This window comes from Gossypium hirsutum, chromosome A13 (genome assembly GCF_007990345.1).
Source record: "Gossypium hirsutum isolate 1008001.06 chromosome A13, Gossypium_hirsutum_v2.1, whole genome shotgun sequence".
In the NCBI taxonomy this organism is placed as follows: domain Eukaryota; kingdom Viridiplantae; phylum Streptophyta; class Magnoliopsida; order Malvales; family Malvaceae; genus Gossypium; species Gossypium hirsutum.
Genome location: NC_053436.1, coordinates 105,590,372 through 105,601,891, shown reverse-complemented (window position 1 = coordinate 105,601,891; position 11,520 = coordinate 105,590,372). Strand labels below are relative to the sequence as shown.

The 11,520-nt window shown below is 34.8% G+C and overlaps 2 protein-coding genes across 9 annotated transcripts; one reads left to right on the top strand and one right to left on the bottom strand.

Annotated features, from left to right (window-relative positions):
• The first annotated feature begins 353 nt into the window (after positions 1-353).
• LOC107893481 (uncharacterized) lies at positions 354-3,688 on the top strand. 8 transcript variants are annotated; one of them, XM_041085580.1, is made up of 7 exons: positions 354-500; positions 1,209-2,253; positions 2,417-2,467; positions 2,538-2,636; positions 2,727-2,876; positions 3,004-3,173; positions 3,279-3,688. In XM_041085580.1, the coding sequence occupies exons 2-6, from the start codon at positions 1,234-1,236 to the stop codon at positions 3,130-3,132; spliced, it is 1,449 nt and encodes a 482-aa protein (XP_040941514.1). In that variant the 5' UTR covers positions 354-500; positions 1,209-1,233; the 3' UTR covers positions 3,133-3,173; positions 3,279-3,688. The 8 variants fall into 8 exon arrangements, with proteins under 8 accessions (XP_040941514.1, XP_016673976.1, XP_040941513.1 ...); XM_016818487.2 differs by having other exon boundaries at positions 3,004-3,292; XM_041085579.1 differs by having other exon boundaries at positions 387-2,253.
• Positions 3,689-3,781: 93 nt separating this feature from the next.
• LOC107893480 (plasma membrane ATPase 4) lies at positions 3,782-11,071 on the bottom strand. Its single transcript, XM_016818484.2, has 16 exons — positions 10,752-11,071; positions 8,404-8,523; positions 8,072-8,308; positions 7,216-7,977; positions 7,007-7,129; positions 6,811-6,915; positions 6,580-6,724; positions 6,284-6,448; positions 5,864-6,102; positions 5,728-5,760; positions 5,556-5,637; positions 5,283-5,443; positions 5,031-5,204; positions 4,630-4,812; positions 4,325-4,506; positions 3,782-4,237 (listed from the first exon to the last, which is right to left on the bottom strand). The coding sequence occupies exons 1-16, from the start codon at positions 10,806-10,808 to the stop codon at positions 4,141-4,143; spliced, it is 2,865 nt and encodes a 954-aa protein (XP_016673973.1). The 5' UTR covers positions 10,809-11,071; the 3' UTR covers positions 3,782-4,140.
• Between the last annotated feature and the right edge of the window lie 449 nt (positions 11,072-11,520).

The window sequence follows — 11,520 nt, the reverse complement described above, 5'->3', positions numbered from 1 at the left end:
AGAGAGACTAAAATGTAATTTAAGATATAATAATGAGATTTTATATTTTATACCAAATATAAAAGTTATGGGGTTGATTAAATTGAATTATTCATCATCACCTATTGATAAAGGGTGTATTTAAGGGATTGAAAATGGACTCGACCTTTAAAATAAAATTTTTTTCGTTTGGATATTTTAAAATTTTAAAATAAAAAAATTATACTTTATTTCTTAAAAATAATTAAATTTTAATTTAATTATTAAAAAATTATAATATAAATAAATTTTTTTTCTACTTCGCCGTTCCACTAATGTTTTGTTTTTGCAATAAAATACAACATTAGCTGTACAAGTTACTATTTTTAGCAGTATTAGATCGTGTTTCGTACACGTTTTATTGCTTCTTCAACCCTTCTCTATGTTACTTTCTTACTATTGGCGTTGGCTTTGCTCTGTCTTTAAACATCCTTTTCTCTCTCTCTCTCTCTCTCTGAATATTCAAAGAATCAAAGGAATAAGTAAATTTTGATTGCTGTTCTTTCCTTTTAATTTAACTCTTCGTAAATTCTATCCATTATTTCTCTTTTTCATCACTCACAGATAGCTTCATCCTTTGTCTATTTATTTCTCTCACAATTTTTTTTTCAAGTAAATACAGATAATAATAATAATAGAAAATCAGATCCTTTGGCAAATAATTGTCTTTGTTTCAATCGACTTTATAAACAGTAGTATAAAAGATCGATTATTTCGATGATGCTTTACAAGAAGAGCTTGGGAAATATGGTTTGGAATTTACGAAAACTCTGTTATATAATTCAAACACACACACACACACACATATATATGCATATATGTAGATTTTGTAGATTGTAAAATAGAATTTGGGTTTTGGACTAAGTTTTACAAACTGTTCTTGGTAATATTTTGTGTTCTTTTTCATCTCACTTCAAGGTTACACAGCAATACATATTATGTTTAGGTTGAACAAAGACAGAACTTTACCTTTCTGGTTTCAAATTTGAGTATCCCTCTAGGCTTTAACTGTTGGGTGGAAAGTTTCTGGGATTTTAATAAATGGTTCATTTTTGTAAACTTTTAACTGTTGGTTTAGTTCTTGTTAATGAATTTATGGTTTTTTTGGGTTTTTTTCCCTCTTTCCTGTCCTAAAGTTATGTCATGTTGCAGGATTATGTTATATGATGCATTATTTTGATGTCTTTCAGGTATAAAGGGTAATTGTTTACCTAGATGGATGAGTATGGTGGTAAAAGAGGTGTTGATGGGCTTGGAAAGGGATCAGGTCTGGTTTTGAACGATCATGTTAATAACAGAGAACGAAATGCTCGGTTTTGCAATCGAATTGGATGCGGTGCCAGGCTAAACTCCATGAATGATACTCGAAATGGCTGCTCAAGAAATGGAAAGGGAATAATTGGAAGTTCCTCTAGAGTAAACCCTACTGTTAGTAACAACAGAAAATCCTCTATAAATCCTCAGAAGAAGCTATCATCTCAGCTGGAAACTAGTAGTGTTCGGGATGAATTGCAAGTGTCGGAGCTCATTCCGCAGTCTGAATCTGGAAATGTGGATTCCTGGGAAGTGCGAAGTTCTAGTGTGGCATCGAGCACAAGTTGGAGGAGAAACATGATTCAGAGATCTCCAAGTGCTTCTGTGGGCTTGGCAACTCGTGCTAACGCAAGCAGGTATGGGTTGAGAAATTTAAGATGTAAGTCCATATCCGATGTTGTCCCGTCTGGTTGTTTATCATCAGATTCAAGCATTAGAAGAAGGGAAGACACGGTTAAAACGAGAAACTCTGATGGAGAGGGAAGTTCCTCCGGTTCCAGTAGGGGAAAGAAGTTAAGTGGGTCATCTTTGGAGGGACAGAACAACGGTCCTAGTCATGGTGTTTTTATTTCTGCCGATTCAAGGCAAGCCAGAAACTGGAGAGATAGTGGTGTTGCTTATTCAGTTCGGACTAGGAGGTCAAACAGTAGTTATGGTAGACGGGGATTCCCTAACCAAGCAAATGGAAATAGGTTAAGTTCGAACGAGTACCATGTGATCATGCCCCAAGTGCCTCGATCTGATATACCTATCAATTTGAATGATCCTGTTTCCACAGAAATTGCCTCGACTCGTGCTAGTTCTTACAGTCAACCAGATAATATAAGTGAGAGTTTACTCGATATCATGCCATCTAGTCCTTCAGAAATAGGTGTTAACCGTGACAGCTTCTGGCACTACAATATTGATGGCACTGGGGAGGTATATTAGCATATTTATATCTTTATATTCTATATTCCTTCTTTCTATGGAACTTGAGGAAGGGACTCAATATACTCTCCAGAGAGAGGCTAACATAAAGCATTAGCAGTTTGTTTGAAGTACTGAAGCTTCATCTATCGCTATTGTTTTATTTTTTATGCAGGTTTTATTAGCATTAGAGAGGATCGAACAAGATGAAGATTTGACACATGAGGTAACTAGTTTTGGAGTGTCTCTTTCTACCCGATGGGTTGTCTGTTGTTGATTCGGTTTCTGTCTTGCAGCAATTACTTGCTCTAGAGACCACCTTGTTTCTTGATGGCCTAAACTTTTACGACCAGTATAGTAACATGAGGCTGGATATAGACAATATGTCATATGAGGTTTGTTTTTGCTCACTAAGATGTATTCTAGTCTAAGTTTATTGTTAAAGATAAAACAATGGAGATTAACTTTGCTTGATATCATGACAGGAATTACTAGATCTAGAAGAAAGGATGGGTAATGTGAGCACTGTGCTATCAGAAGAAGCATTGTCAAAATGCCTTATGAAAAGCATCTATGAAGGTGCTAGTGTCGACTGTGACGGTGAAAAGGATGTTACCAAATGTAGTATCTGTCAGGTGCTTCCCTATAGAACTTTCCACACTATCTATCAATGCAAACTTTATGCTAGTTTTGCTCTGGTCATCTCATATAAGGACTGGTTTGAGTTCAACCAAATAGAATTCATGGATTTTTGTATTGCAGGAAGAATATGTAAATGGAGATGAAGTAGGGATGTTGCAGTGTGAGCATAGGTATCACGTGACGTGCGTACAGAATTGGCTGCAGGTGAAGAATTGGTGCCCTATTTGCAAATTTTCGCCCCATAATTGAGTTGAAGTTGAATAGAAATCAAAGGGACAAAGTACAAACTGGTACATTGTTTTCTTTAAGTATGTAAATACGAAATCCCTTTCATGTCAGTCAAGTAATAAGGCAATGGAAAGAACTCATTCGTCTATAAATTTAATGTGAATCAGACAAATGTTACTTACCAAGCGTGACCGGTTTGTCTCTTGGCAACTGCCCTTTTCCCATTCCAGATGTTTAGGCATCAGAATGCAGAAAATTGCAAGCATTCTGCAACGCGACCAACCTAGCATGATGGTTCTGCAAGTGCAACTTCATACAGGAATTCTAAACAAGGGACAACTTCATATATATCCAATCAACAATCAACAACAGTAGTTTTATATCTATCAATCAACAATAGTTGTTTGCAAATTCACATATAGGACAGTAACCTTTCCTTTTAGTGCCCAAGACAAAAAGTTGCCTTTTTTTTTCTTTGCTTTTGATGTTTAAAGATTAACTTAAATGGTGAATGATATTGATAGGCTAATATTAGCTACAATAAGAGAGTAGCAAATTGGTTTGCCTTTGCTGAATACATATATGCGTATATGTGTGTGTATGTATGTATATACGTAGAACTAATTGTAGATGTAGAACCATCAAAATTGGAAAGAAAGAAAAAAAAGGATTGGGGAAAATGAAGAAAGATTAAGAAGCAAGGTTCTGCAAACAAGGCCAGGCTATGAATTGAAAGCCTGTTGTTATTTTGCAGTTATAAAAAAGGTAAAACACTTCTTTCCCTTCCCTGTACTAGCTTATCCCGTGTTCCAAAAGAGAGCATAACATACATAACCTATACCATCTTAGAATACTTACCATAATACAAATTCCTGTTTCATTATTTTTTTTCTCATAACATCGGCCATACTCCATAGGCCTTGTTCATCATCAACATTTTCTTTGTAGCAAGGGAGGGAAGATCATGAATGATCCTTTGTTTGTCTCAAATTAAAATGCATATCGTCATCATCTGCGGTGGCTTTAGCTTTAAACTGTGTAATGCTGCTGAATAGTATCGATATCAAGTCCCTTCAGCTTCACAACTGATTCAACATGACCCTTCAGTGTATTCAGCTCCCTCAGCCTACAACATATGTTATGTATTATGATTATAAGCCTGGAAAAAAACAGTGCATATGGCCATATATGAATGGGAATTAGTGCAACTCACCTTGCAACCTCGGCCCTGCGCTTGGCCTGCTCTGCAATCTCCGAAAGTTCCCTGTAACTGCTCCTTTCATTGAAGACGTTTGAGGTTTCAGGTGGTTGAAGGCCATGCAGAGTTCTCTGAGCAGCTGCCCATTGTGCTTCTCTTTCCTCTTTTCCATAATCTTTCTTTGTAGTGAAGGCGGTCTTTAATGGGAACACAGCATAATAAGAACCATTGAATCAGAAATATATATACATACATATATATATGTGTGTATGTAAATATCAGAAATGAAGAGATTGATTGAAATTCATGCTGAAGCCTACCTTGTTCTCCAAAAGGTTGTCCCAAGCCTTTCCACTAAGGACATAGCGGATTGCAAATTTTATAAGATCAAGTGGAATATAAGTGACCAAACTGTAAAGCCAGATTACAGCAGCCCATCCCCAACCCATGCCTTGTATCTTTGCAAAACGCCAATTAGCGTAGACAGCTATCAAAGTGGCCACCTGCCAAATACAAGCAGCTAAGCTTCATTATGTTGTACCAAGAAGCTATCAGTTACATTTGAAAAATAAAAGTAAAATGAAACCCATGAAGCAGAATTTGTTGAAATTTTCATTTATCAACTTCCACTACGTTGTTAACACAATATAAACCACCACAATTTCAGTGGTACACAGGTATTCACTGCAACACAAAGCATCTATGAGTTAAATTTTCTTACCAGCTGAGCAGCAATAAATGCAGTGACTAATAGAAGTCCAGGACGTTCGACAAAGGACCAGCTGCGAGACCGTGTGACAAAAATGAGGGCCTGACTTACTATACTAACTTGAAGGTATAAAGCTGCCATCATTTGTTCAGGACGATCCCTCAGTGACCTAACATGAAACTTGTCCTGAAATATAGCAAAAAATCAAAAGAAAACTCATAAAAAATAACACATAAATGGGGACATAGCAAAAGCTGTACTTACAGAGAAGAAATCAGTGTCTTTCATGGCCCAGAAGAATAACACGGTCATTAGTGCTAAATAACCTCCAAGCACAATGCCAGTAGAGAAAATCTCTTTGAGTTTCCAGCTATCTGGTTGTGGAGATGGCTTTACTCTGTCCTTGGAAATTGTCATGATTGTACCTATAGATATGTGTGATAAAGAAATAAATCAGATTCAAGATTATGGTAGGTTTTCTGGTGGACTTTACAACAGACTTATTGAAGCAACAGTCTGATAAAAATATCATCTTACCATCATTTAGAATGGCAATGATTAAAACCATGAACGGTGCGAAATCAAACTTCCATATTAAGGCTATGAACAAGAAACCAAACTGCCAAAATGAAAATGAATGAGCTAAACCATTTGTAAAAATTTTCAGCTTTATCATTGTTCAAGGCTCGACAGGTGTGTATATGCTTACCACAATACGGATGGTGATTGAAACAGCATAGATCTACAAAGTCGAAACGAACAAGAAACGATGTTAGAAACACTTGCCCTGTGGAGTAAAGGACTGTAAAATGCAAACTAAAGTAAGCTGAGATATGATGACTAACCGTGTAGTTCTTCATCCTTTGGAAAATAGCCCTACTGGTCAGCACTGCACTGATAATGACACTAAGCCCAGGTTCAGTAAGTACGATATCTGAAGCACTTCGAGCGGCATCGGTGGCATCAGCGACAGCGATACCAATGTCTGCCTTCTTTAAAGCAGGAGCATCGTTGACACCATCTCCTGTCATACCACAAATATGTTTCCTCTCTTGCAGCCTTTTAACAATTTCATACTTGTGTTCTGTCATTGACGTGAAAATAAATTGTTAGTGGAAAAAAAAAAAAAACTAAGCAGAGGACCTTATAGCAAATAAATTTAATGATATATCAAGGACTCTTTCTTTTAAAAAAAAAAATATGTAAGAATATATTTTAATAATTTCCATTTTCCAGAATATAACATATTGAGGTACACAACATACCAGGGAAAACTCCAGCAAATCCATCAGCCTTCTCAATCAATTCATCAACAGGGAGGGCAGAAACGGAAGAATCCTTGTCTTGACCAAGCAAGGAAGATGAAGGGTACATGTTGGTTCCCATTCCAAGCCTCCTGCCAGTTTCTTTGGCAATGGCAAGCTGATCCCCTGGTATAATAGGAAAATAATACAAAATTTACATTTTGAGATTATGTACAATGTAAAATATTAAAATAACATTTACATTTTGAGATTATGTACAATGTACAATATTAAAATAACATTTAAACAACTCTTACCAGTAATCATTTTAACATTCACTCCAAGGTTTAGGGCTCTTGTGATAGTTTCAGCACTATCATGCCTAGGAGGATCAAACAGTGGCAACAAACCAACAAGCTGCCATGGTGCCCCAGGACTCTCTTTTGTTTTCTCAGGTACTTCCTGTAGAAATGGAAACTAAATAATATGACTACACCGATTTACTTAATCTAATCAACATGAGTTTTGCAAAAGTTTGTTTTGCAGACCTGTCTTGCAACAGCTAAAGACCGAAGCCCGCGTTCGGCAAATTTATCAATAACTGCATGAACTTTGTTCCTTACATCTGCTTTGCAGTTGCAAAGAGTTATGATCTATTTCAAAACATTGAAAGCATATTAGTTAGAAGTTATCCACCAAGACATTTTAAATGGATATTCCAAAATGAGCAAGCAGTATTAGTACCTGCTCTGGTGCACCTTTGCTAGCACGATGCCACTTTCCATCGGAATCGATGTAGGTTAGAGCAGTTCTTTTGTCAACAGGGTTGAATGGTAGGAAATGGACCTCTCGGATACCGGCTCGTGCCTGGAAAATCAGTACAAAAGATAACAAATGAATTCTAGGAACAAATGGTAACAAAAAAAGAAGAAAAACTTGGATGAAATTAATACCTCCTTTGGATCAGCAAGCATTCCTACAATTGCAGCATCAATAGCATCCTGGTTTTCAGTCCTTGAAGCCCTTGCTGCATAAAGCAGCACTTGCTCTTTTTCGACTCCCTTTGCGAACACTTCAATTAAGTTTCTATCAACTGTAAGTTTGTTTAGAGTTAGGGTCCCAGTCTTATCACTGCAGAGAACATCCATGCCTGCCATTTCCTCAATGGCGGTCATTCTCTTTGTGATAGCCCCTTGCTGAGAAAGCCTATGGGAACCAATAGCCATAGTGACAGACAAAACGGTTGGCATAGCGATCGGGATTCCACCGATCAAGAGTACCAGTAGATTGTCAATTCCATCCCTATACTTGCGGCGCTGTATCGGGTACATGACTATTAACTCAATGACTATTCCAACGGCAATTGAACAAATACAAAAGTTACCAATGGCAGTAAGCACTTGCTGGAAGTGTCCCACTTGATTGGTGCTGTCGACCAGGTGGGCAGCTTTTCCAAAGAAAGTGTGAACACCAGTTGCAATAACAACTGCTTCTATTTCACCCTGTTTACAGGTTGATCCCGAAAACACTTCATCCGAAGGATTCTTGGTGACAGGAAGAGACTCTCCAGTGAGAGCAGATTGATCGATCTTCAAAGGATCACCCTCGAGAAGGCGAGCGTCAGCCGGAACTATGTCTCCCAGTTTAATAGTGATAATGTCCCCAGGAACCAGGATTGCTGCTTCTTGCTCACTCCATCGACCATCTCTAAGAACCTACATTATGGTACAAGAACATCATGATTAAAATAAAGAAAGACAAAAAGATGACTCAACGAACGGTTGAGTGAGCTGAATGTTGATTTCCCACCTTAGTTTTGGGAGCAAGATTAGCCATGAGAGCAGCAGCTGCATTACCAGCATTGTTTTCTTCAATAAAACTTATGGTGGAGTTGATGACCAACAAGACAATGATACCAACGAAGTCCTGCCAGTCAGGAGGCCTTCCACCACCATTTGCCAAGGCAATAGCCATGACAGCAGCAGCTTCCATGACCCATGACAAAGGATTCCACATAAAACCCAAGAACTTGAGAAATTTGCTCTCCTGTTGGCAGCATATCATACCATATTATACAACTGGATTACAAGCTGGATATTTAGAAACTGGTATGTAAAGAGGTTATGGTAATGAATATGGACCTTTTTCTCTTCTAGTTTGTTTGGTCCAAAAACTTGAAGGCGATTGTTACCTTCCTGGGTAGTCAAGCCTGCTCTTGTACATTTCAGTTGCTCGAACACTTCCTCAATTGGAATCCGTTCCTATAAGCAATTATCACTTCCTTAGCCAATTTAATTACCACTTCCTCAATAAAAGTGCACCTAAGGAGAATTGTTATTTTGTTCGTATGTGTATGCATTTAAGTGAAAATCAAGTGTCTCATAACAAAGAACATATGTCCCCACCCAAGTGACAACCAATAAAAGAATCTACCTTTAGACTAAAACAAATAAGTCATATTAATTGCTTAAAATTTATATTTAATGTAAGTTAATTTTAATATCATTTAAATTATTTTTATATTCAAATATTATATCTAAAATAAAATATTTAAATATTTTACCGTACATTTTTACAATAATATTAAATACTTCAATTTAAAAAACCTTTTATTTGATGATCAAAAAGAAAATTTTGAAAGAAAGTTTTTCAAAAACTACTTTTCAGCTATAAACTAAACCTAAATCAAACTAACTTTCAGCTGGAGAAACAAAATATTATAAGTAATTATTAGTATTACAAATAGAATTACATACTCCTATTTTTCTAATAATAATTATAATAAAGCTATTACCTAATTCCAAAGAAAATTTTGCCCTAACGTAAGACAAATTCAAAGAAAAATGAAACCTAGCTAAATAATTCAACTTCAAAAGCCCAAAACAACACAAGTCTAATGCAGATATGTTGGATCTGTTTTATATTAAATTATGGTAAGAGGTATTGGCAAGGTCAAGCTATCCATAATTTTTTTTCCTAATTATTATTCAATACAAATTTAATCAATCAATAATGATTTTCTTATTCATAAGGATGAATAATAAAATTAATGAATTAAAAATAATGATAAAAATATAATAGAACGTCATCTTAACCCCACAGACAATGGCAATGAAACAAACTTACTATAAATAGATTTTGTCACATTTACTGTGCGAATGAAAAAAAATATTTTATATTAAAAATATTATCTTTTAAATTTTTTTCACTAATAAAGATTGGTGAAGTGGTAATAATTTTATATTTTTAATTTTTTTATTTAAAAATGATATAAAAATATAAAAAAAGTAAAAATATCATTATAAAAATATTAATTATAATTTAAAAGAATCGTGCTTCTATATATTTATAATTGAATTGGTGACCTAATTAAAAGTGACATCAATGTAATAAAATGTTTAAATATATTAGTTTTGAAAATTTTAAAGTTATTATATAATATATTATTTTGATTTTTCAATTCATGGGTGAATTTTTTTCCAAAAAGTTTTTTTATATAAATTTCTGAAATTCTTTTATTAGTTTAAACCAAGCAACCAATGAATACATTTAAATACTAATAGAACCAAAACCAAATAAAATAAAATAGATTTAAATATGAAGATTGAAATCATTTTTCCGGTTTTTTTTTTTTTAAATCTTGCTCAGCCTCACTATGTACTAACAGCATGTCGATATGGGACTCTGGGGCATTTCTTTTTTGGTTCGATGGATCATGGGGCATATTATGATACCCTTTTCTTCGCCGTCATATAAAAACCGATTTATCAAATTTTAGTCACTGTTCAGTAGTTAGTCGCGAATTTGTTTTTTCATGTGATCCCTCTCAGTCATATAAAAAAACCCAAAGAAACTCCCGATAACAAAAACAAAACAAAATTTAACATTTTTCTCTTTCTTTTTGAAAAAAAAAAATCCTAATAAAGACATGTTCTTAAAAATCGTAGGACTACAGGAAACTTCTATTTATTTTTCAATAGTAAAATCAACGTTGAAAACAAAAACGCAAGATTTATGGCGAAAAATAATGATTCCTGCTCTTACTCCTAGCTACCAGCTACCTCAGTCTAAACCTCTTTATTCTTTGGAAAAAAAAAATGAAAAAATACAGAGAGTGATGAAAAGATACGATCAAAGCACATAAATGCTGGAGATGAAAAGAAAATTGGCAGTAAACCTCACTAGAAACAGATATCAAACTAATTAAAGAAAAATAAAATGAAGATATTGGTATGTATTAAGCTTTCTTTCATAAAAGCAACAGCAAATCGTCGCTTAATTGACTTTAAAAAAAAAAAACAGAAGCAAAGTTCAGGTACACTTTTTTTATAAAATTCAACAACAGAGAACAATACAAAAAAACATATAGTTCATGTATAATCACGTCTTTTGGTGATCTAAAAGCCAAATTAAACACAATTCAATACTTGAAAAAAAAACATGCATAAACTTGATTGATTTAAAGGATGGAAGAAAGAATTTAATTTACCAGATCGACGGACTCATTCTTGATCTCGTCGAGGCTTATGCCCTTGTTGCCAGCCATCTGTATTAGCTAGATTAAAGAACTAGTAGTAGTAGCAGCTATTTAGAGCCACATACACAAGCCAATAATGGCTAATACCAATGCTAAGAAGCAATACTAATGAAAAACTCTAAGACGATAATGACGGTATAACAATAAACGGAGACGTTGCCCTTCTTCTTTAGTTTTTTATTTTTTATTTTTTACGGTTCACACCTTGTTTTGGGTTTGGTTATATTGACGTAAATGAATGGAGTCTCTGTTTCAGGGTATATATACGTGAAATGGCGGAGGAGGAGCCTTAATCGTTGCCCTCCATCTGTAGTAGCAAAAAGTGTAGCCGCTATGGGACCCGCTTAACCTGTCCATTTCTTGCTCGTTTCGATCCGCCACGCGCCGCTTCATTCAATTCACTTCACACACTAGGGTGCTGCCCGCTGGGTGCGCGGTCCGGTCTGTGCATAGTCGGGTTTTAACACAATATCGATAAATTTTTTAAATATATTTATAAAATAAAAAGGGGTTAATTATACAAAATTTTGATTATTTTTTAGTAAGGAAGATTTTCTTTCCAAAGTGGGTAATTTTTTTACATAAAGAAACTATTTGCATTTTTTTTAAATGTATGTCTCTTTTAAAATAAATTATAATAATAGCCTTAATTATATAAGATATTATATTAGAGTTTTTACATTTTCTTAAATAAGTCATTGTTGCATTAATTTGTGACATA